We start from the raw sequence: 24,588 nt of genomic DNA, 5'->3' as shown, positions 1-24,588 counted from the left end.
AACAAGATCACATAATCACTCCCAACTGCACAAAATTCTATTTCCTGGTTTTTGCATTAATAGTTTTAAATGTAGTCTCAGTTAAGATTTCCATAGCTTCCAAGGCCAGAAGGGACCATTATGATCATGTTGCATGACCTCCTGTGGACCACAGAACTTCCCCAACACAGGCCATAGAACTTCTCCAAAATAATTCCTAGAGTATATCTTCTAGAAAAATTTTCTTTTACAAAATGCACTACCACGTGAAAATACTGTGAATTTATTTGACACTGCCATTTCTGAAATAAATATGCAAATATGTTTATTTCAGTGCATAGCTATCTGAAGTTTCTCTTTGATGCACTGTTCAAAAGTTAAGTGAAATGCTTTCTCAAATGCTATACACATTTTTTCCTCAGACAAATTGTTTCAAACATGTCAAAGGCAATTATCATTTAAGAACTCAGGTGAAATTTAATTAAAAGCAGCACGTGTTATATGAAGGGCTTGGTTTTGAACTGGTTTTATTTTTTCCTTATTCATGGTTGGATATCTCAAAAATGCTAGGCCACATCCTCAACTGGTGCAAATCACATTACCTTCATTGACATAAGTGGTGTACACCACGTTCACGTCAGCTGAGCAGCTGACAATAACTTATCAAGCTTTCAAAGGAAAATTGCATCTGGTCTAAGGCCAAGTATGGAACATTTCAGCCAAAATACACATTTCTGAAAAAGACAGACAGCCCTATTACAGAAATCTCTTAGCTGTGCAATTCTATGAACGAACATCATTTGCAGCCTTTTTCCCTTAGAGATTCTTCATTTTCCAAGGTTCTTTTCCATCCAGTCTGCAAACACCCTCTTTTATAATGTTGACAGCTTACATTCACCATTAATTACCTGCTACTTAATTAAGCAATAATATTAATGGAATGTGACATTGATGCTTCAGTAAAAAATCTGACAGCGGATGTAACTAGCAATTTGAAATTTGCACATATAGTGGCAGATCCTCCACACATTGACTCCAATACACCTCTACATTCTCAAAGCCTATATACAAAATAACTTATCAACACAGTAGGTGCACTTATATGAGCTAGAAGGCCTGAAAACCAACACAACTTGTTAATACGACAGAATTTTTTATCCTCCAAAAATTAAAAACTGTATGCGATATACCTTGCGTAAATCTCTAATTCATGTATTACTGGAGCCCAAATTGCATTGTTAACTATTATTGCAGATTTACAACCAAGTCTAAGCCTCAAAAACAGTTTGCTTATATTCTTTCCTCTAAATAACAAAATGCAGAATGGTGGTTGTGATGGGACAGTCTGCCTTCTATAATATAATGGGGAACAAGCATGTTTTTGAAAGTAGTTCTTCCTTTAATTACCGATAAATTCAGTGAAAACAGCTACACAATCAGTTATGTGAGTAAGCTAACTTACGATTATTATTCTAGTTTAAGAAACATACAGTACACCTGTAGTTAAACAACTTCATCCTTTCAGTTGTCAAAAGAGATCAGAGCTTAGTAAGCACAGCATTTAAGAAACACCACTCAATTTATACATTCCTATTGTTGAATATATGTATTTTTCTAGAGGACAGAATTAAAAAATCTAAGTTATTATTTCCCTAATAGGTCCTGGATACATACTACTTCCATGAGACTTAGAACACATCCAGTGGCAAGTCTTCTACTTACTCATTTTAGTTTTATTTCACGCAAAAAACATTGTTTTTGTTCCATCAAAGTATGCACCAGACTTGCTGAGAAACCCCGTAACCTTATTAATGTTGCCCTTTCTTCAAACTTCCCTACAGGGATGGTACACTCCTCATTATTTGGTAAACACCTCTGGGCAAAGATTCTGCCTTATCTGTATTTGGAAGGATTTAATACACTTTTGGGTGCATTGTAAAACAGTCAAGCCTTTCCGCAGATTGTGAAAAAGGAAGTGCTTGCTCAGAAAACTGAGCTAGAATAGAGCCTTTCACAGCACTTTAAAATTTTTATCTTCTATAACAACTTTATTTATGGAACAATGCTGTAAGCATAGACAATAATTTAGTAACCCCCTCTCCATTTGGCTTCAGAGGCACAATGGGATCATTCATAAAATGTAGCTACTGAAAAAGAATCTGTTCCCCAGAGGTATGTTTACAGATTAATGGCCTGATGCAGAAGTTAAAGGGATCTGGTACTTAGAAAAATATCAGATCTTAAGGGACCAATTCCGTGAGATGTGGAGTACACTGAGCTCCTAGTTAAAATCAGAGTTGTAGGAGCTCTGCCTCTCAAAAAAGGTGTGCAGCACCTCAAAATTGGACTCTTATGGCCTGATCCATATCTAGAGCAATTTCCTATTAAAGTCAATGAAGTTTGCCTGGGTAAGGATGTCAAGCCAAGAAGTTTCATTACCTTACTAATGTTAATTGAGAGAAGGTTCATGGTTCTCCTGTATCCCGCAATTCTTTTATACTAAATGTCTTATGCTTACCTGGTGTAGTAATAACCTATCAGTACATGTGCACACAATAGTAGTATAAACTAAAATATGTACACAGATTCTAAACCACAGAAGGTTTGGCGTTTAGTACAATTAAGCTTCTACTGATTGTAGCTAGAATCTTTTGGACAAGCACAAAACTATTTAGCTTTCATAACATACGTTACACTTCAAAGCACTGCACAAATACTGATTAATCTCCAAAGCTCCCGATTGAGGTAGGAAGGTACTGACTCCACTTTAGAGAAGATAATGGAAGACAGAATTAAGGACTTTCCCTAGGTCAGCAAACCAGTGGTAAAACTGGGATTAGAATTCAGGTGTTTTTGTTCTAAGAGGCCCTTATTTGCTGCATTATTAGACTCCAATGGTCTCTCTCATTCACATGGTCAGTAATTCCATTCCAGTCACAAACATGTTACTACATGCTGGTATCTGTTCTCACATCAGACATTCAGATACCACAGTGATAGAGTATAAGCACGTGGATTAGACATACATACGCCTTACATTCCTCCCAATAATCTTGCCTATCTGCATGCTTTAAGACCTTCTCTCCCTCTCAGCTTCATGCTGCGTCTGCTCTTGGAACTGCCTCCCACTATGTGCACCAACCCATCCACACTCTTCATAAGTTTTGTGAAATTTCCCAGTATCAAGCCCCCAATTGGAATGTATCTGCTCATACTCACATTTGAGCTGCTCTAAGTATTATACTTCTCTAAATTAGATTGTAAGCACAGTGATCTTGTCCCATTATTCATAAAATATTTTGCATACACTTACTTATATTTGCATACAAAATAATTCCATATAAATATCTAGGAACATAGGAATAGCCAAACTAGATAAGAGCAGTTGTCCACATAGTCCAGTATACTCTCTCTGAAAGTGGCCAGGAGCTAAATAGGTCCAAGGAAGATGCAAGAATGCCCAAAATGGACAATTATGGAATATCCAATTCATATGGGAAGTTTCTTCCTAATTTCAGGCAGTTATTCATTAGCTGAAGCATGAGGATTTATATCCCGTCTAAAAAAAGTTTTTTTCCCCCTATCTAATGTAACTGTCTAGTCCTTTTATGAAACATACTAAACTCTTGGACTGTGCCTTACGGCAATGAGTCCCCCAGGTTAGTTACACATACTGTAAGAAATTTCCTTATTTTTACATTTGTTGTCTTTTAGTTTCATTGGAATACTCCATGTTCTTCTAGTATGAGAAAGTGTAAACAGGAGTGCCTAATTTACATTCTATTTACCGTTCACTATCATATACCTCTATCACGTCCCCGCTTATTTGGCTCCTCTCCGAACAGTGCCATTCTCACCTCATTGTTCACCTTCCAGACATCATCTTCTATTATATCTTCTTTCAGATGGGGTGATCAGAAACAAACAGTGTTTCAGATGAGGGTGGACTATTAATTTACATCATGGCATTTTTTAAGAATTATTTTCTACTCCATTACTTATACACCTTAATATTTGTTTGCTGTTTTGACTACTACTGCACATTGAACCATGTTTTCATTGAGCTATCCACAATAATCCCAGGTCTTTTTCCTGAGTGGTTGCAATTACTTTAAAACCCAGTAATGTGAATGAGTGCTTTAAGTTACTCCCGTTAATGTGCATTACCTTGCATTTGTTAACACTGAATTACATCTGCCATTGTACTGACCCAAAACGGCTTCCTTTTTAGGTTCCTGTGAAATTCCTCATAACTGTCCCTAGTTTTGACTAACCTACATATAATTTTTTTATCTTCGCAAATTGTCTTCTTACTGGTCAACCCTTTCTCCAGAATCTCCTTGAAGCATCCCATTGTGGAAAACTGACTATTTCTTTCTTTTTGTCTTCTGTCTCTTGGCCAGTTTCTAATCACACCTTGACTGTTTAGTTCTTTCAGAAAGCTTTTGTTTCAAGAGAGGCTACTCAAGTCCAATTTATGTCAACCAGTTCTCCTTTAGCCACTATTTTGTGGACAAGTTTCAATTCTAGTAGAATAAAGAAATACAATTTTAATTTACAAGAGCGGTGTTCATTTTCCCTATCATATCATATTCCAAAAAGTGTTTTGTAACTATCTTTACTTATTTCAAAATAAAGCTTACTTGTTTTTGATTCTCAACTTCACCTCTAGAGCTTGCTTTTTTTTTTTAGATCCAGTTGCGACTGTCCAGTCCTTTGGAATAGTAGCTGTTATAAGACGACTGTATATTTTCGTTAATAACTCAGTCACTTCATTCTTCCTTCAGAACTCTTGGTTGTTTACTGACTGGTCTTGGTGACCCATTACCCTTTACCAATTTGTTCCAGCACCACCTCTTTTGACAACTCATTCTGTGACTTTGCTTCATCTTTAATACCTGAAAAGAGTATGTCCAGGGTAGCTATCTCCCCAACATTGCATCAATCTTCACCACAGGCAAAGGACTAGTTTTGCTTCTCTGCAAAGTCTTTATCTTCCTTAATTGCTCCCTTTACTCACTGGTAGTTCAGCAGATCCACAACTTCTCTTGCAAGATTCCTGCTTTTGATATACTTAAAAGATTATCTTGGATTTTTTATTTGTGTGTCTTCAGTTACTCAGGAATAGAATATTATAGCTGCCTAGTTAAGTGCTCAAAAAACGTCCACATTGAGGTTGCACACAGCAACTAAGTCATAATACCTTTTTTTATTCATGGGAAAAATACACTTTTCCCACTCTCGTTGTACTCAAGAACTGAACCATTTTTGCTCTAACTTAAAAAAAAAAATCACCTTAGTGTAGAGAGTTGACAGCACTGAAAATTTCAGCAAGTTATCAGCAACTGAAAACAAGGTTAGAATGGAAACCATTATGTAACTTTAGTGACAGCAGTTCCTGTTGATTCCTTTATAGCAGTCTTTCAAATTTCCACTTACATACAGCAAGTAGGAACAGACCCAGAAGAGAAATAATGCCAACAATGCTCGCAGAATTCAAAACATTCATTTAAAAACAAAAAGGTTTTAGCCCTTATGGTTGCAAAAAAAATTTAAATACTTAAAAGTAAACCAATGTTGCAGCTGTTGTCCAATTGCAGAAGAGCTCTACCAACTTTGTCTCTCTTCATTAGCAATGTCAGTAGAGGAGAAGGTGATATAGACTTCGTTGAGAAAAAAATTGATTGGGGGGGATGGGATTGGATGATGGCAGAGAACAAGAATTGGTGAATTTGTTGCAGAGGTAAAAACTGATGAACTAGGGTGAATGATGGGAAAATCGCAGGGAATGAATACATGGAGTAGTGACTACATGGGCTTATAAAGGGGGTGTTTTCTGATAAGCAAGATGGAGTTGGGGGTGACTAACAAGTAAAAGATGTGTTATAATGTGAATAAGAGTGGGTGCTTTATACATGTCAGTGTTTAAAGTAAAAATGAGCTAGTAGGTGTTTGCCGAGGCTGGTACATTTTATTGACAATTTCAAAAGGTTCTGCTATATTGTTAAATAGCTTCCATGTTTCACACTAGAGGTAGCCAAATGTCAAAATTTTATAATATGCATTTCAGCTTGTGGAATTTGTAAGGAATTCTGGTAACTTTCAAGACACTACTATACAGATGCACGATAATATTAAATACTAAATATTTAATATAAAATATGAAATTAAATATTTTATAACACATTATGTTATTTATTTAATATTAAACAATTCACAATGACCATGTTTCTGAAACACACTAACCTATTGCTATTGAGGGAGGCTGGATATTCCATGCACTCCATTCTTACCCTAACGGGAGAGGACGATTCCTCTGTATTTCGTTTCTGTGGCTCAGTCTCCACGTCCTGACGCTTGTTCTTCATTCTCTCCCGAAGATCCCCAGTGGGCCTTTCTGGTGACCTGTATAAGGCAGAAAGACATATGATGTAGCCACTTCCTTTTAAGGAAAAGGACACTCAATTTCCTTTACTGATTTTTGTAACTAATTTTTATAGAAAAATCTGTTCACAAAATTTGATTTTAAGTAATTCAGCCATGACGCCTAAGATCCCCACCCAGCAAAAGTGAGGAAAACTAGTTAAATCTTAATGGGTTTGGTGTTACTAAACAGCTTTCAGAAATTAAAATCACGTAACAGCTTCCTAGCAGTCAAGAAAGGCTGAACTTCAGGAATGGGTTATTTTCTCACTGGAAGCAAAATGACTTGGTACAATATTGTATTACTAGTCCAATTAAACTGACATATGCAGGGCTGAGTGCAGCTTATAACTCAGATGCAGCATCACTTTCACAACTGTATTCAAAATTCCAGCCAGGCTGACTGTGTCTCCCTTTTCCCAACTATTGTCTAGCTCTAGTTTTCACACTCATGACCCACTAAACCCTTCCAGTTATCTCTGGCTCTGTATAAATTCAAAGATGCACTAGACTTAAAGAAAAACCATACTTTTATTTAAACCAGTGCAACTCTGAACATAGACCAGACCTTTGAGCAGAGATCATTCAAAGTTGCCACTCACACATTGCCTTGGCCTTTTTGCCAAACAAAAGGAAGCCTACCTGAATTCAGGTTTCAACAACCTGCACCCTAAGCCCAAGACTACATGCAATTTTTGTGCTCATATAACTATCCTGATTAGGTGTACGATTTTTTTTAAAAACTGAAATAGTTATAACAGTACAACACCCCTAGTTCAGATGTAGTTATGGTACAGAGGTGCCTTATACCAATATAGCTTATTCCCCCTCTTAGGGAATACCTTGTATTGGAATAAGGCACCATTATACCAAATATAACAGTATAATTAAATCAGTACAACTTTTGTGGTTAGATAAGTCCTTAAACAGAAGGGCTAAAGTGAATGATATGCACGGCCTTTTAAGTTAAAAGCCATCTATTGTTCTCACTAAATAAACCTAGCTGAATACTGAGCTGTGTGAATCTGCAATGGCTGTTAATTCCTACTGCTGATGCTCATCTCAGATAATTCTGTAAGGTTATTAGCTTTATATCTTTACCAATTTTGCTATAGCTACACTGAAAGATACTGATCAACTACTAGCTCCAGAAAGCCTGTCTAATATTTGAAATAATGAAACTTCCATTTGCTTCAGGACAGAAGTTTTCAACCCCTGGGGGCCCACAGACTATGTCTAAGGGGTCTGCAAAAGGTGACTATGAAAATAAAGTTTCAGATCCCAGAAAAGGCATTTAAATTTCCCTCATCAATAAAAAGTATGTGACTACCCCCACCTACAGGTCAAAACCCAGAAGTGTTATTGTTACCACAGAAGCCCAAAGGTTAGCACCCTTTCTCAAGCTGCATCAAATGCCATGCCATGCCAAGCACGTGCAACATCTACAACTGAATTCTGTTCAGCCAGTTTTCAGTCTAAGACTTCTGTGGCAGAGAACCACAGACCACAGGTTGAATTTCCAAATGGATCTGCACCACCACTTGAAAATTTTTAGGGATCCACAAATGAAAAAAAGGTTGAAAACCACTGCTCGGAGCATTTGGTTTTTTCCTAGAGGGATTGGGAATAAGTATTTCCTGTACATGCAGATATTTAAGAACAAAAATAAAATTTGTTTCTACTTTTAAAAATTGCTTATTTGAAGCCTTGTTATTTATGTTTCAATTTTCTCTTCTGCAATATTTTCCATCATTAAAATGTTAAATACGGCCATAAGGTACTATCTTAAAAAGATCCAATGAAAAGGCCAGTGACTCCTATTTATCCTCCTCCTGCTTTTTAATATATTTAATGTGCAGCAAAATTGTACACACAAGTCAGGGGAAAGGTTTAACAGTAACAGGGGTTTTTCCATCTGCTCTCTTTCCCAGCAGTACTAATCAATAAAATACCCTGCACATAAATATAATTAAAAGTCACCTTCCTAATATGTGTACTTTCACCATATTTTAAATTTACAGTTTTAAGTAAATTATAGCTCATTTTTAAAAGTAATTTTTTAATCCTCTAAAACAAGTTCCTTTCAGCTGTATCAATATTTTTTCAAAGACCCTCTATGCTACTCGTTCCCTCCACAAATAGCTTTCAGCATTACAAAAAGTGGTTTTTTTTTAATGTTTTGTGTCAATTTTATTTAAAAATCAGTTCCATCAAAAATCCCAAACTTGCTACATGAGGGAGGACTTGTGGAATTGACCAAATTTCATTTACATGGCAGAGAAATTACATATATAATCTAAGGATGACATACTTTGCCACAAGAACACTGGTTGAAGCATTGTTCTCATAATACCCTCTGTGGGCAAATCAGAGAAGCAACAGAACCTAGTGAGAATGCAACTCATGTACCTTCCAACAGAAAGAATCTGATGCTACTAGAATGCATAGGTCTTTCTCCTTAAGTTTCAGGATAAGTGAGGAAACCCACCAAACCCACCACTCTCAATACACATTTCTAAGTTGGAAAAAGCTGGAAACCAAAACAGCTCAATTTATTTAGGCATTATTCAAAACTACTTTAAGATGAGGAAGGCCATCAGGAAATTAGAAGCAGAAAAAAGCATTGTGTGGTTGTCATCTTTTATTGCTTTGGGAGATAAACACTGAGGTGAAATGAAGGTAAACCCTTTTCCCCTGCAAATAATAAAACAAAGACAGTAGAAATAAGTAATTTGGTAAAACTAAGTTAATAGGTTTACTTCTTAGCAGGTGGTTGCTTAGGAGGCATTGGCTGGTTTGGGTACTTTGGTTTAGGGCACAGAAAAAAACCCCATGAACTGACTGAATTTTCTAGCAAGTTTTCTGCAAATGTTTCATCTGGTACACTGGAAATTGTTTCTTTTAAATAATGTTTGCTCCTTAAGTTTGATTTATATATAAACTACACCACAGACATGTACAATGTATATTGATATATAGCATATATTCTGTGTGCACATATTATGCTTGAGTGGTCGCGAGGCAGTAATTAAGGTTGCGTCAGAATTTTCAGTTCATCTCTCTCTTATTAGTTGTGCCTCTCAATACATCATACACATATTTGTACCTGATAACTTTACGCTGTATTTGGTTTCATCGGTGGTTTGTTCCAACAATTGTTTCAAGTGGTTTTGTACAGCTTGCATAGTTTGCGATGAGCGTGAGCTGTGCCTTCAAACAACTCTACGACAACACTATTGCAGAAGGCAACCAGATCTCCCTACACCTGCTGATGGCACTATGTGCCTGGATTCTGCTATAACAATCCAGGATACGGAGGGAAGACATCTCTCCAGGAAAAATAATGAAGTCCAGCCAGTCATCTTGTACCTCATGCCCCACCCCATGAAATGATCCCTCAAGAAGGTGTATCAGACATCAGGTAGTATATGAGGAGTGATGAACAACTGGCTACTGAGGTACCATTAGCAGGTAAGTAGAGAACTAGGATTCACTTTGGGATGTGGAGTACCTCTGATGTCTCAAAGATAGGGCTCAGGCAGCTGTTTACCGTGATGCCATCCTTGTCCCCCAGTAACGTACATAGTAATTTATTGGTGTGTTATTAAATTCTTAATTTTCTCAAGAGGAATGCAGCATATGTGCTGATGTGTCTCTCTGATGATCTATTTTATGTTGTGGTTGTCATTAATAGACCAAGGCCCATGGGGAGAGAACAGGGAATGTTAAAGTTCAAATAAAGTTTTATGTTAATGTTTCTGAAGTTTGAAGAAGCTAATATATGTCCTGTCTTCCTACCCTTGGGTTAGGGTTTGCGGAGGGTGTAATGGTCAGGATAGATACATTAAGTATCACTGCGGCTTCTTTTGGGCAGGCCTGGAATCGGAGGGGCAGGGACAGGTGGCAATGTTTTCTGCTACCAAAGTTGCTTGCAAGACAATCATGGGACTACGCTGAGAGGATCAACTGACCCAGTGCAACCATAACACCTGGGCTTCCCAGATACTGTAGAACTGACAATGTCTGAGCTGAAATAGTGCAGACGGAAGCATTTACAAGACTTACTTGGAGACAGTATAACTGTACAGGTTCTTGGAACATAGTGTTTGACAGATGTTCCCTGATACAAAATGGTACAGAAGATGCCAAAATTCTTTAGTGTAGAACAGACTCTTTTGTGCCTTGCTAAGATCTATAGATGAGTTAAAGCAAGCTTCCAAATGCTCTGGTTGCTCACTTATCTAAAGTTTCAAGTCAGTAAGCAGCAAGCTATGCAATTTGACTTTCATATAAAACTTATAGGAGAAAAGAGTTAATATAAACAAAGATGTAAACCAACATTATTCCTGAATACCAGTGATAACTTCATGCCTTTATATGAAGCAAAAAATTAAAAACAAAAAAACTGCTAGTCATTAAAAGTAAACATCTTTTTAAAAAAAAATGAGCAAGAAGGGCTATACACTCAATGCTCCAAATACTGCAGCAAGGGAAAGTGACATTCAGCACATAAAGGTAAGTTTAGAATCATTTACATGTAAAGTACCTCTCTTCCTTTGCTGTTTGGAGAATTCAGCACATAACATTACAATAAGTTCCCTTGCATACTGAGAAAAAAGCTTAAAGATAACCTGTATTTTGTATCCCAGTTGCTATAGCTTTATAAGCAATGACAGTTAGGATGGTCTTAAGATTAAGGCATAGAAATGGGAAACAGAGCTAGGAACAGAACCATAACATCCATGCCAGACATCCTGTTTGACCTTCAACAAGTCACTTAACTTCTGTGCCTCAGTTTACCCATCTATACAGTGAGGCTAGTTCCTACCTCAAAGGGACATTGTGAAGCATTATTAATGTTTGTGACATCTTTGTATGAAAGGTGCTGAAGTGAAAATTATTAAGTCATTTTTTCCCCTTCAGAAAGAATGATACAGGCTTGCTGAATACAGTTCTGGTTAGGCAGCATGGACTCATGCTACTACACAGTGCCCTTTTTGAAAGATAGCACTGGATATAATATTATAAGTCATTATAAAGTGCATTCATTTTACTTAACAAAGGCACATTTTTTTAATCTCTCTGCTGGACATTTGTCTGCAGAGGTGGTCATGAAACCACACTTTCCTATCCTAGCACAGTGGTTCTCACCCAGGGGCATGTGTATTTCTGGGGCGAAGCAGAGGTCTTTCAGTGGGTACATCAGCTCATCTAGATATTTGCTTAGTCAGTACAAACTAAAATTTCATACAATGACTTGTTTATACTGCTCTCATACTTACATTTCAATTGGTTTATTTTATATATAATTATATGGTAAAAATAAGAAAGTAAGCAATTTTTCAGTAATAGTGTGCTGTGACACTTTCATATTTTTTGTCTGATTTTGTAAGCAAGTAGTTTTTGAATGAGGTGAAACTTGGGAGGTACATGAGACAAATCAGACTCCTGAATGGGACACAGTAGTCTGGAAAAGTTGAGAGCCACTGTCCTAGCGTGTCTCCTCACAACTGGAGAAAAAGAACAGCCACCTCACTCTCCAACAAAAATACTGTTACTGGTGAAGGCAAAGGGATATGGGCTGTGATTTTCAAAGTATTGCCTTAAACAGTTGCAAAACAGCATTTTAGTAGCAGAAAGAGAGGCAGACAGAAGTTGCAGTGACACACTACACAAAAATCCATTTATTAAAGTACTTGCATGTCCCATTTCAAGGCAGGTTAAAACACTGTTATGCAAAAGAAGTTAATCTGCATCCAGAGCACTTTATTAATTATTTTTTAAAATTACACACACAAGAAAATCCAGGGAAAACCCACTGCATCTTGCCAAGGTACTTGTTTTCAGCAGCTTCACAATCCAATAAGGTTACTGATAAAACATACCATTAGGCACACCACAGCATTTCAAATTTTTACAGAAGACATATTTGAAAAAGCTATTTTCCTACAGCATGTGAACAATTCAAAGTGAGTTCTTGATTTACCTTCTATAACTGCTGCTATAGCCTTTACCTCGTGGTGAAGGGCCATGTACGAATCTACATGTGTTCCCATAGAGGCAGTTGCCAGTCTTCAGCCAGTTACGGCACTGTGTCTAAGAGACAGACATTACTAGGTGAATTTCACACTCATTTCTGGAAATACCATTGGTGTGAGTGTGGCAGAACAAACAAATGAGTCCACATTTACTCCCATTTATCTGAGATTTCCATCCACCAGTAATTTACTTTATTAAAAACCAACAATGAGCATTAAGTCTGCCAGATAAAAAATTTAGGTTTATAAAAATATTAGTAAATGTACATTGTTACCGCTCCTCACTAGAAGCTGGAACACCACAAGTAATTTGAAAATCTAAAGATTAATAATATCTTGAACATCTAAGTGTGAATGTGTTCTCTTTACCTTTACTAACATGACTAATGACTGAATATTCAGTACTCATGAACAACTCTACCCCACTAATGTCCTGGAAGAGAAGATGCTGGGGTGGGAAGGAAGAGAAAAACACTTTTACAACTCACCTCTGCAGTACTTCCAGTGCTGGGTCCAAGCCTTTCAAACACACTGGGTCTTCGGGATGTGCTATCGGATATGGTCTTGGTATTTTCCACTGTGACCTTCCTTCTAATTTTTGACATTTTGTACTACTTCAACCAAAAAAAAAAGCAAAACTGTAAAATCCTTTAGTTTGGAGCTACTGCCACTGAATTCACAAGAAAAATTTATTATGCTATAAATTACAGGAGAATTTCTGCAGAGCTGATGAATAATGGAACGGAAGAATCATAAATAAATGGAATGTACCTGATTAAAGGGATGCCTTTGATTATTAACAAAATTGGTTCAAACTAGTCAACTGAACACCAACAAGGAAAAGTTTTAAATTTTATTCTATGACCTGCTTTGGATTCCCCAACATCCCTTTGGGAGAACATCAGATGCTGTTCTGCTCATTCAGGCAGCAAACACAAAACAGCTGCTTTCTTTGGTCATGTGTGTTTGGCCATTACCTCTGATTTCAAGTGTAAAGAGCACTTTGAATGGTATTTAATCACTCTTTCGAGAGATGGGGTTTGACTGGTAAAGAGGGCTCAGTTTAGCAACTTAACGATTCTAAGGAACTCCCATTTCTCCCCCTCACTGTTTATGACAATTTATTGGCAGCCATCCTCTCCTCTCCCCTCCCCTCCCATACTTTAGCCATGCTCATTGTTCATGCTGGTTTGTTATTGTATGGCTGTTTGCAACTGCTGTGCTTGAAAGAAAGAATGCTGATGTACTTCTGATTACTAAAAGAACTGAATACATTTTGCAAACAGATACACCTTATGCTTGACAAATCTTCCTAGCCATAATCTGTCTTACCTGGGACCAAGGAGGGAAGCTATAAGGGGAGAGGAGGATATGAGACAGGAGAAAGAGGCTACAAAGGAAGGAGAACTGAGTCCAAAATGATTCTCCATTTGTTTAAGTGATATCAATTTATACAGAAAAATCAGCTTGGGAAAGCCAGTCTGTGTGAAAACAATCCACAAGCAGTTTTAAGAAAAATCCATTACATAAGAAAAAAATACTACTAATGTAACCTACATTTTACATTTCTGGCACCTTTGACAATGTCTCTTGATTTCTTCACTACACTGAAACTTCGTTATCTGACTCTCATGGTTATCTGAATGTTGGCTCTTTCCCTGAGTTTTGACTTCAGGGCAATGTTCTCTCTGTAGAAAACTAGACACTGAACTCCTTAAGCTCTTTAACCCTTCTATAAACTGCAGGAGACAGCTTAGGGCTCTGCAAGAGGCTTTCCCAGTCCCCTGACTATTTATCCAAATCTTTGCTTGGGACATAACATTCTTTCAGATAATCAATGTTCACATTACCACATTTTTATTGTATGCGCAAGGTTGCTACATGCTGTGAGAGAAGTTAATTGTAGGATGTACTAGGGATTAGAAACAATGGTTAACATTTATTAATGATCTGAAGGGTGAAGACAGACAGCAAAACAGTAAAACTTGCCAGTAACAAGAAGTTATTTAGGTTAGTAAAAACTGTGGAGAATATTGAGGAACTCCAGAAAGTTCTACTGAAGCTAGAAGACTGAGCAATATAACAGCAAATGAAATGTAAATAAATGCAATGTAATGCACACCAGGAGAAATTATTTCAATTTGTATATAGATGATGAGTTCAAATTAGCCCAGTCTTCTGAGAAAAATAATTAGGAGTCATTGTGGATAGCTCAATGTGCAGCAGTGGTTAAAAAGTTTAAAGATAAATTGTCCAAGTTAGAGAATGAAACATCAAGTCCAGACTAGCCCAGCTCCCTTCCAGTTCAAGGTTGTTCCCTACAGTTTAGAGTGAACGAAACACCTGGATAATTTTTAAGGTACCATGCAATTAGATCCTTGGATGGGGGGCGGGGGGGAGAGAGAATACAGAATATATTAAAAAGGCATTGTATATATTAATAATAAGACCACACATCAAATACTGCATTCACTTTCACAGGCTTCATTTTAAAAGAGACATCTGAAACAGAAAAGTTTACAAGAACAGTATGAAAGACTGCATGGGAAGCGGGGAGGGTCAACATATGAAAGGTGAGTAAAATGGGATTATTTAGCACAAAAAGGAGTCACAGGAACATAGTAGAAGCATATGATATATGGAATAGGAACACACTGATAAGGGGTTCCCATTCATCTTGCCTTGTAAGAAGAATGCCCCTTTATTTTCAAAAAAACAAAGGCAACAAACAGAACTGGTTATTTGTAATTTACTCTTCACTCAGCAACTAATAAACTTTTAGAATTCACGGCTACAGAAAAGTTAAGATGATTTTCAATTTTAAAAGGATAGATCTTTTATAGTATTGTGATAATAACAGCATACTTATGACTAAAGAGGTACTTTCATTTTAACTACCTGCTATTAGGCACCTATAACATTCACACAAAAATTACACTTTGGACCATAATTGCTTCACACTCTTTTGAGCCAAAAAGAATTTTTAGTTAAATTCCATTCAGCCCTTTGAGTTTTATGAACATGGAAAAAGTGTTTTCACACTTCACCAAGTTTTTTTTTTAAATGGAGTTTTGTATGCATGTGTTCAGATACCATAAGATCAATTCCATTTTTAAATTTTGGCACGTTTCCAGCTGTCAACGAGAATCATGTACTTTGCTAACTGAAAAAAAATTGGTGAGACAAACCATTCCAAGTGAAAACAGCATGCTATGAGTGCACAGCATGTTGCTTTCAAGGACCATCAAAGTGCACATAAGGGTCTCAATCCTGTAATCAGATCTGCCTGGTCAGACCCCTGACCCTAGAATAAAGGCCCACTGACTTCCATGGGGATCTATGCATTTGGAGCCAGTTACAGGATCAGGGCCCAAGCATGGTTATGGAGACAGAGGCAAGTATATCTGAGAACCAAATATACTGTAACACACATTTATGAAATTAAGTAGAATGCATTTATTTGAATCACTAATTTTTTATTCTTCAACAACCAAGGAAATTAAATGCACAAAATACAGTCGATATTTTACATGCAAGTAGCAAGGAAAATTGTTTTTTGACTATGTTGTGGCAAGAGTAAGGAACATTCCCCTTGCCTTCCTCCATATGCACTCTTGAGGGCAAAGGGAAGGAGGGATTCCAAAATTTTAAGGGGGAAGTTTTATTTCTGACTCTCTCAGCCAACAATTTAACAGATAGCCAAGAGCAATTGAACTGTAGTGTCCCCATAAAATTCAGCAAATTACTTTAATTCTTCCTAGGTTTCTCTAAGAAGTGCTTTTACACTTGCTTGACCACAGTCCAAAAAAACCAGTCCTACAATGATCACCAATGCAGTTCAGACTCCTGATCCCATCTGATCTGCTTCTGTGTCTCCTCTTTCAACTTGTTCAACAAATTTTGTTTGAGCCCCAGTGAGGATAGAGCCTTAAGCACTCAACAGTTTCCAACTCAGTCAATAAATACATTAAATGCACAAAATTGGGAAATATCTTTTTAAAATTAATTTAATTAGAAGGAATTATTGTTAATTATTTATTTCAGTGACATGACATAACTTAGTAACTAAATACATTTAGGAATATCTAGAAGTTTGCAACTTCCATGACATCTTATCACTATTAATGAATATCATAGAAAAATAATAAGGAAAACAGGACAGGAAAATCAATTTTATAATACTTAATCAATTTACAGGATTAATTGTATTATTTAAACTGTCTAACAACAAAATACTGCTCCCCCCCCCATTTATATACAATCCAAAGGCGGCACTATAAAAAAAATAGCAATACACCATGAACACAATTATACCTTATTCTCTTGTAGATACTTCTATACCACTCTGCAGTACAAAAGATGGCTTATTATTAAATGAAGTTTTTTCAAGCGCATGACACATAACATTTAGTGAACAGAATTAACTGTATTACTATATTGCAAATGAATTCACATGTACTCCCCATCAATGCATCTGTATCCATTTGTTGTCTCTTTCTTATAGTTAGATAGTAAGCTCTCTGGAGCAAGGACTGCCTTTTCGTTCAGGGTCCTGATCCATGACGGTGGCTCCCAGGCACCACAACAATACAAATAATAATGTTTGGGTAATATTTTCCTTTCCTTCTGTTAATGATGTGTAACGGGTGGAACAATTTAAATCGAAGTGATTTAAGTCACCAATATTAATCATGATTTAAATCAAAAAGCAGGAAACCTTAATTTAAATAATGGATTTTAATGTTGTATTGCATTTGTACTTTTTAATTATTTTCCTAAAGAAAGGCGGATTCTCATTAGCTGGTAACCATTAAAACATGTTAATTTCCAAGTAAATACAGCCTTTACACAAAATTTGGTACTTCTTTTTGCTAACCAGAAGGATATACTATATCTACAGACACTTATTTAAGCTGTTACAGTACAAGTTTTGTTATTCGGCATGTTGAGGGAATGGGAATGGGGATGTGTGTGTGTGTGTGTGCTGGTAAGTCAGAAATTCCGGTTAACAAAGAGGGAGGGAGTTTGGCAGCGGGAGTGGGCTCAGGGCAGGGGCGCCAAATCCAGGCGGTGCTCACCTTGGGCAACTCCCCGAAAGCGGCGACATGTCCCTGTTGCTCCGGCAGTTCTGCACGCTGCCTCCGCCTGCAGGCGCCACCCCGCAGCTCCCCTTGGCCACTGTCCTAGGCCAATGGGAGCTGCTGAGCCAGCGGGCTGGGGGCAGCAACAGCAGGGACATGCTGCCACTTGTAGGGAGGTGCCCAAGGTGAGCGCTGCCCAGATCCGGCACCCCAAAATTTCCCCCGCACCCCAACCCCCTCCCCCCTCCTACACCCAAACTCACTCCCAGAGACGGTGCCCCGCACGCCCTCCCAAAATGCTGGTTTCTAGAGTTTTCCAGTTGGCAAAGTGCGGAATAACACAGCTTTTACTGTATATAATTTAACTTGCATTTATTTGGAATCTTATTTTTTCCCTTTTTATGATGTTAGAAAATGGTGAACAATGCATTTCTTGTTTACTAGATGATTAATTTTTTTTTACTTGTGAATTGTGTCAAACTATTTGGATGGAAACAAATTCAATTAAATGCACAAAGAGCATTTTAAATTTTTGTATTAGTTTATTACCTTATAGGTATTAGTGTATTACCTTATAGGTACTCGCAAAAAGAAAAGGAGTACTTGTGGCACCTTAGAGAGTAACCAATTTATTTGAGCATAAGCTTTCGTGAGCTACAGCTCACTTCATCATCCGATGTCTGATGAAGTGAGCTGTAGCTCACGAAAGCTTATGCTCAAATAAATTGGTTAGTCTCTAAGGTGCCACAAGTACTCCTTTTCTTTTTGCAAATACAGACTAACACGGCTGTTCCTCTGAAACCTTATAGGTACTGAGTATGTAAGAAAAAAGTTTACCAAAACAGATTCATAGATATTAAGGTCAGAAGGGACCATTATGATCATCTAGTCTGACCTCCTGCACAACGCAGGCCACAGAATCTCACCTACCCGCTCCTGCGATAAACCTCTCACCTATGTCTGAGCTATCAAAGTCCTCAAATCATGGTTTAAAGACTTCAAGGAGCAGAGAATCCTCCAGCAAATGACCCGTGCCCCATGCTACAGAGGAAGGCAAAAAACCTCCAGGGCCTCTTCCAATCTGCCCTGGAGGAAAATGTTTTGCATTTAGAACTGATTTATTAAACAAAGCAAGTATTATCTGTAGTTAGTGAATTGAATTGATTGTTTCTAGTCACCATGTCGTTCAAGATAATCATGGAACTGAACTAGCTGAATAAACTAAAATAAAGAAAGAACGAGGAGCACTTGTGGCACCTTAGAGACTAACAAATTTATTTGAGCATAAGCTTTCGTGGGATAAGCCCACTTTATCCGACACATGCAGTGGAAAATACAGTAGGAAGATATAGATATATATATACAGATATAGATATATATACAGAGAACATGAAAAAATGGGGGTTGCCACACCAACTCTTAACGAGACCAATCGATTAAGGTGGGCTATGATCAGCAGGAGGAAAAAAAATTTTCTGTACTGATAATCAGGATGGCCCATTTCAAACAGTTGACAAGAAGGAGTGAGTAACAGTAGGGGGATAATTAGCATGGGGAAATAGTTTTTAGTTAGTGTAATGACTCATCCACTCCCAGTCTTTATTCAAGCATAATTTAATGGTGTCCAGTTTGCAAATTAATTCCAGTTCTGCTGTTTCTCGTTGGAGTCTGTTTTTGAAGTGTTTTTGCTGAATAATTGCAACTTTTAGGTCTGTAATTGAGTGTCCAGAGGCATTGCTGGCACATGATGGCATATATCACATTGGTAGATGTGCAGGTGAACGAACCTCTGATAGCGTGTCTGATGTGACTAGGTCCTCTGATGGTGTCCCTTGAATAGATATGTGGACAGAGTTGGCAACGGGCTTTGTTGCAAGGATAGGTTTTTCCCCCTACTGTTGCTCACACCTTCTTGTTAACTGTTTGAAATGGGCCATCCTGATTATCACTTCACAAGGTTTTTTTCTCCTGCTGCTAAGAGCCCCACCTTAATCGATTGGTCTCGTTAAGAGTTGGTATGGCAACCCACATTTTTTCATGTTCTCTGTGTGTATCTATATATCTATATATATCTTCCTACTGTATTTTCTACTGCATGTATCTGATGAAGTGGGCCCACTAAATTTGTTAGTCTCTAAGGTGCCACAAGTACTCCTCGTTCTTTCTGCCGATACAGACTAACACGGCTACCACTCTAAAATGAAGAAAACACTCTCTCTACACCTACAGAAGAAACTACTGCTGTCAAAAGCTGGTCTAGTACTTCAACAAATTCTGGTTCTAGGTGCTTAGTCAGTGATTTCCACCAGTTCAGTGGTTTGACTTTCTTTAAGACTTCTGTAGCAAACGTGTACTGCTTAATATTTACTTTACATTATTTTAATATATTATAATAAATGTAGGCCTTAATGAACTGTCATAATTTCACATTTAATTTTAAATAGTTTTTTTTAATAAGTTGGTATTTAAATAAAAAATCCAATTTCAATACAAATCATTTTTAAATTTTTTTTTAAATCATTGATTTTTATTACACACTTGAAGGAGATTACACCCATTGGGTTTACTTAAGTAACAGCAGCTGCTATACTATGATACTATGCCATGATTCAGGATAGAATATAGTGTACATTTAAATTAATAGTAATGATATACCTATAGTTCAAATGTAGTCCAACATTTAGATTTTGTAAAAATACAATTTCACAAAATCTAAAGTTAACAAAAATGTTCACACGAAACATTGTTGATTTATCACTGATTTTGTTTTAAAAAGCAGAAAAAACGAACACTTTCCCTTGCAATAATAGCATCCTGCTTCAGTAGAAAAGCTAGCAATTGAGAGTAAATGGAAACTGATTATAAACAAAAGTGGTACTGAGTAGACTATTTTCATTGTCTAAGTGAAATGTAAAAACTAAAAGAACAAATGATAATAAGGTGGCACTAACAAGAAAGGCAATTTATGTGTATTGTCTGACTATACAAGTTATCATCCTCTGCCATGTTGAATAGTGTCCATCTTTAAAATGCTATAAATCAGGAGTTCTCAAACTTCATTCCACTGTACCCCCCTTCTGACAACAAAAATTACTACAGGACCCCAGGAATGGGGACCAAAGCTGAGCCAAGCCAACCCTCACCACCGGGGGTTGGGAGGGGACACAGCGGCAAAGCCCAAGCCCCACATCAAAGCCGATGTGCAAGGGCTTCAGCCCCAGGCAGGAGGCCTGTAACCTTAGCTACACCGCCCAGGGCTGAAGCTCTCAGGGGTGGGCTTTGGCCCTGGGCCCCAGCAAGTCTAAGCCAGCTCTGGCTATAAATAATATCCCATTAGAAAACAAGTCTTTTTTTAAATTGAAAATATTTTTAAAAATTTAACTGTACACTGATTATGCTACGGTATTCTGGGATATAGCAAACTAATGTCATTAAGAGATAAATAATGACACTTTTCTCCACACATTAGAGTGCTAAAAAAAGGTTAAATGTTGTATGTTCATATAGAGAAGCCAATTTTCAGATGCATAACATACAAAAACTGGAATGTCAACTTAAAATTAAAACCAAATTACCAGTCTTCAAGTTACGCATGAAAATTTGTGTCCGACATCCAACAAATAACTACTCAGAATTTGGTTTTTACAACCCTCTGCTATGAACATGTCTTCTTTTTTAAGTTAACTACACCTCTTATTTAACACAAAGCATCTTTATCATCTTAAGTGTATAGACCAGTAATGGTAAGTAACTGATAGCAATGTGTTTACATTTGTGAATTGGGGTTAGCCTGCTACTGGTAAAATGCAACAATTCAGTCCCTAGGATTACAGAAAAAGGTAAGCAATAAAAAAAGTATGGATGATGTCTTATATGCATGGTATTTCACATTTTGTCTGAAAAGGTAGGGAGCCACTTCCCAAAACAACTTTTACCATGCTAAGGCCTGGTCTTCACTATGGGGAGACTGACACTGCTGGAATCGATCCAGTGAAAACCCGCTACATCGACAGTCACCCCCGTTATTCCAGCTCCCCAAGAAGATTAAGGCAAGTCGACCGGAGAGAGTCTCCCATTGAGGCAGTGGAGTGAAGACACCCTGGTAAATTGACCTAAGCTACATCAACTCCAGCAGCTAGCATAACTCCCCCACCCCAGTGAAGATAAGTCCTTTGTCTTTAAATGCAACGGCCAGTTCCCGTTAGGTCCCATTCAGTAGCACACAATCTACTGTACAGTAGAATCTACACCGCAAAAGATCTTGAAGCAGACCAATCTAAAAAAAAGCAATGGTCTAGGTCTAGCGAGGAGCCAATAGAAATCCCCAGGTGTGATGCTGGAGACAAAAGGAAGAATCTATAATACTAGTCACACAAACCCATATCCTCAAAGATACGTAAGCACCCGACTCCTGTTGATTTCAATGGGAATCAGGCACCTAAATGCCTTTGAGGATCTGGGCCATCAGCGTACACCAGTGTTTTTCAAAGTACGCATCATGACCCAGTACCGGGTCATGGAATGTCAGACACATAACAGACTAGCTAATTAAAATTATAACGATCGTTGCTGCGCAGCAGCTCTCAAGGGCCGCACAGCAGGGACCTGGAGAGGAGAGAGGTGGGGGTGGGCGGGAATTGGGGAGGGGAGCAAGTTGGGGCTTCCAGGGCTACTGTGTGCCTCTCCCCCAGCCCCAGAGCCAGAAGGGGGAGAGACAGAAAGGCCCCTCGCCCAGAGCTAGCTGCTGCCGGCAGGGAGAGGATGGGGGGAGTCTTCTGGCCCCAGCCCTGGGGCAGCCTGCTTGCACCCCAAACTCCTCATCCCTGGCCCCACCCCCGAGCCTGCACCCCCAGCCAGAGCCCTCACCCTCCCGCATCCCAACCCTCTGCCCCAGCCCTGAGCCCCCTCCTGCATCCTGAACGCCTCAACCCCAGCGCCATCCCACAGCCCTCACCCCCACATCCCAACTCTCTGTCCCGGCCCTGAGCCCCCTCTTGCACCCTGAACCACTCATCCCCAGCTCCACCCTAGAGCACTCAGCCCCACACACCACCCTCTGCCCTACTCTGGGTCACCTCCCACACTCCTTACCATAACTTACTAAGACTAATGTCTAGTGTTAGTTATGTAAAGTGGGTTAAGCTGGAATGTATTGCAATATTATGATTTTATGAAAACTCTAGTGAAAAGATATCATTATGTTAGGTCATGGGTATCAACAATTTTCTTCAACTGGGTCACAAGGAAAAAAGGCTGAAAACCACTGGCCTAAACTACAAGTTCTGGATGGTCGTCAATGACAGAAGACTTTAAAGAAAAGACAAAAGCACCAAGGTTCAGGATCGATGCTACAAGGGCTGACAAGTTCTAAATTCAGCTAAAAAGGCTGATTACATTTCACTGCTCTCAGCAGCTGTGACAGGGACCCCAGTACCCTGAAGCCCACAGAGGACAGAGATCACGTATCTGGGAGGCAATGAGGAGCCCACAACAGGGTTCCCCTCTGTAAAGCATCAACCACAGAAGATGGCAGGATGGCAGGTCTAGCTGGCAGTTCAAGTGTCGCAGGCTCACTGGCTGATCGGTGCCTTGCCTGACCCACAGCTCTACCCCTGCTTCTTCTCACAAATCACACCCCGCACAATCTGCCCCCCCACTTCCTCTCTCCCTCCCCCCGCCATTCCCATCTCAGCGCCAGGGCAGAGTCGCCCCCACAGCCTGGGGCCGATCCGCTCCCGCCTGCCCCTGCATCACGATTCCCCCCTCCCCCCCATCGCCTGGTACAACCCGCGCCCCCCACCAGCTACTCTCCGACTCCCTCCCCGGGAGCCACCTGCCATCGCCCTTCGGCCCCGCTGCCCTCCCAAGCCACAGCCCCTCAGCCCAGCGCTTCCACCGGGACCCCCGGCCTCTGCAGCCGCTCTGGCCGGCCCGCGGGGCGCAGGATGGCGGCGCGGGTAGGGAGGCGCCGCCAGCACCGAGCTCCCCTCCCCCCGCCGCACGGGGATGCGGGGCCCCGCCGGCCTCCTCCTCGCGGCGGTGGGGGGAGGGGCCTATTCCCCGGGGAGGAGCCCCGCCCCGCCCAGGCCCGGTTTCCCCGCCGGGGCGCCACACTCACCTGCTCCTTCCGCTGCCTGGCCGGTCCCCGCCGCCTCCTCCGCCGCCGCCCGGGGCGGAGAGGGTGGGAGGGGGCGAGGGGGGAGTCCGTCCTCCCGGGCCTGAGCGCCGAGCCACACGGGGAGGAAGACAAGGAGCGCGGCCCGCTCCGGCAACCGAACGGCGCTTCCCAAGCCCAGGGGCTGCCGGGAAAGCAGCGCAACCAACCGGCCGGCCCCAGCGCCGCCGCCGCCGCTGCTGCCGCCGCCGTCGAGAGGAGGAGCCTTGGCTCACCGGAAGCCGCCGTGCCGCCATGATCGTGCGTAGCAGCGCAACTTCCGGCCGCGCAGGGCAACGATGAGCCGGGAGGGGGAGCGGGGGACGAGACGTCGAGGCTGAAATGCGGAAGGGTGGGGCCTAGTCAGGGAAAACGAAGGGGGCGGGCCCTGAAATGAGGGAGGGGCCTGTCAGGAGAAGAGAAGGGGGCGGGGCCTGAAATGAGGGAGGGGCGGGGCCTAGCCTGGGGTAGAGAAGTAGGGTTACCACCTTTCTAATTGCTGGTAAAAGGATCCCTCAAGGCCTCACCCCTGACCTGCCTCTTCCCCCCAAGGCTCCACCCCTGTTTCACTTTATCCCTTGAGGTTCTGCCCCCTTCACCAGCTGCTCCCCCAGGCTTCGCTCCTCCTCTGCCTCTTCTCCCCAAAGCCTCGCCCTCGTCACTCAGTCGTTTGCCCCCCTTCTCCCCATCGCTCACTGGATCATCTTCACCTCCCTCCCCCACCAGTTGGCCGTCCTTTGCTCCGAGGCTGGGGCAGGAGCTGCTGCAGCCTGACAAGGTGCCTGCCTGTAGGTAGGAGGCGGCCCTGGCTATGCAGGGACTGGCGAGGGTTAATCACGTGGTACCTCCACCGCCCCGCAGTAAGCAGACTTTTGGTGTCCGGTCAGGACGTCTGACTGGATACTGCCAGTTC

The 24,588-nt window shown here is 40.2% G+C and overlaps 1 protein-coding gene and 1 long non-coding RNA gene across 6 annotated transcripts in view; one reads left to right on the top strand and one right to left on the bottom strand.

Moving 5' to 3' along the window:
- The window catches only part of ZC3H13 (zinc finger CCCH-type containing 13), a 55,182-nt gene extending 31,250 nt beyond the window's left edge, over nt 1-23,932 (bottom strand). Inside the window, exons 1-4 of one of the 5 annotated variants that reach the window (XM_037894212.2) lie at nt 23,640-23,868; nt 12,929-13,051; nt 12,389-12,498; nt 6,273-6,384 (exon numbers count right to left, since the gene is read on the bottom strand). In XM_037894212.2, the coding sequence (XP_037750140.1) occupies nt 6,273-6,384; nt 12,389-12,498; nt 12,929-13,045 (339 nt within the window). In that variant the 5' untranslated portion in view covers nt 13,046-13,051; nt 23,640-23,868. Of the gene's footprint in view, nt 1-6,272; nt 6,385-12,388; nt 12,499-12,928; nt 13,055-23,639 lie in introns of all 5 variants that reach the window. The other 4 variants (XM_037894207.2, XM_037894195.2, XM_037894201.2 and 1 more) reach the window with 4 other exon arrangements.
- On the top strand, nt 9,617-18,488 carry LOC122461706. The gene is made up of 4 exons (XR_006283819.1): nt 9,617-9,873; nt 14,922-15,013; nt 16,945-17,047; nt 18,331-18,488. It is a non-coding gene; the product is annotated as an uncharacterized LOC122461706 (long non-coding RNA).
- Nucleotides 23,933-24,588: the final 656 nt, after the last annotated feature.

The sequence above is a fragment of the Chelonia mydas genome, chromosome 1 (genome assembly GCF_015237465.2).
Source record: "Chelonia mydas isolate rCheMyd1 chromosome 1, rCheMyd1.pri.v2, whole genome shotgun sequence".
Classification (NCBI taxonomy): Eukaryota; Metazoa; Chordata; order Testudines; family Cheloniidae; genus Chelonia; species Chelonia mydas.
Note: the sequence above shows the minus strand (reverse complement) of the source record. Positions and strands in the feature narration are given on the sequence as shown.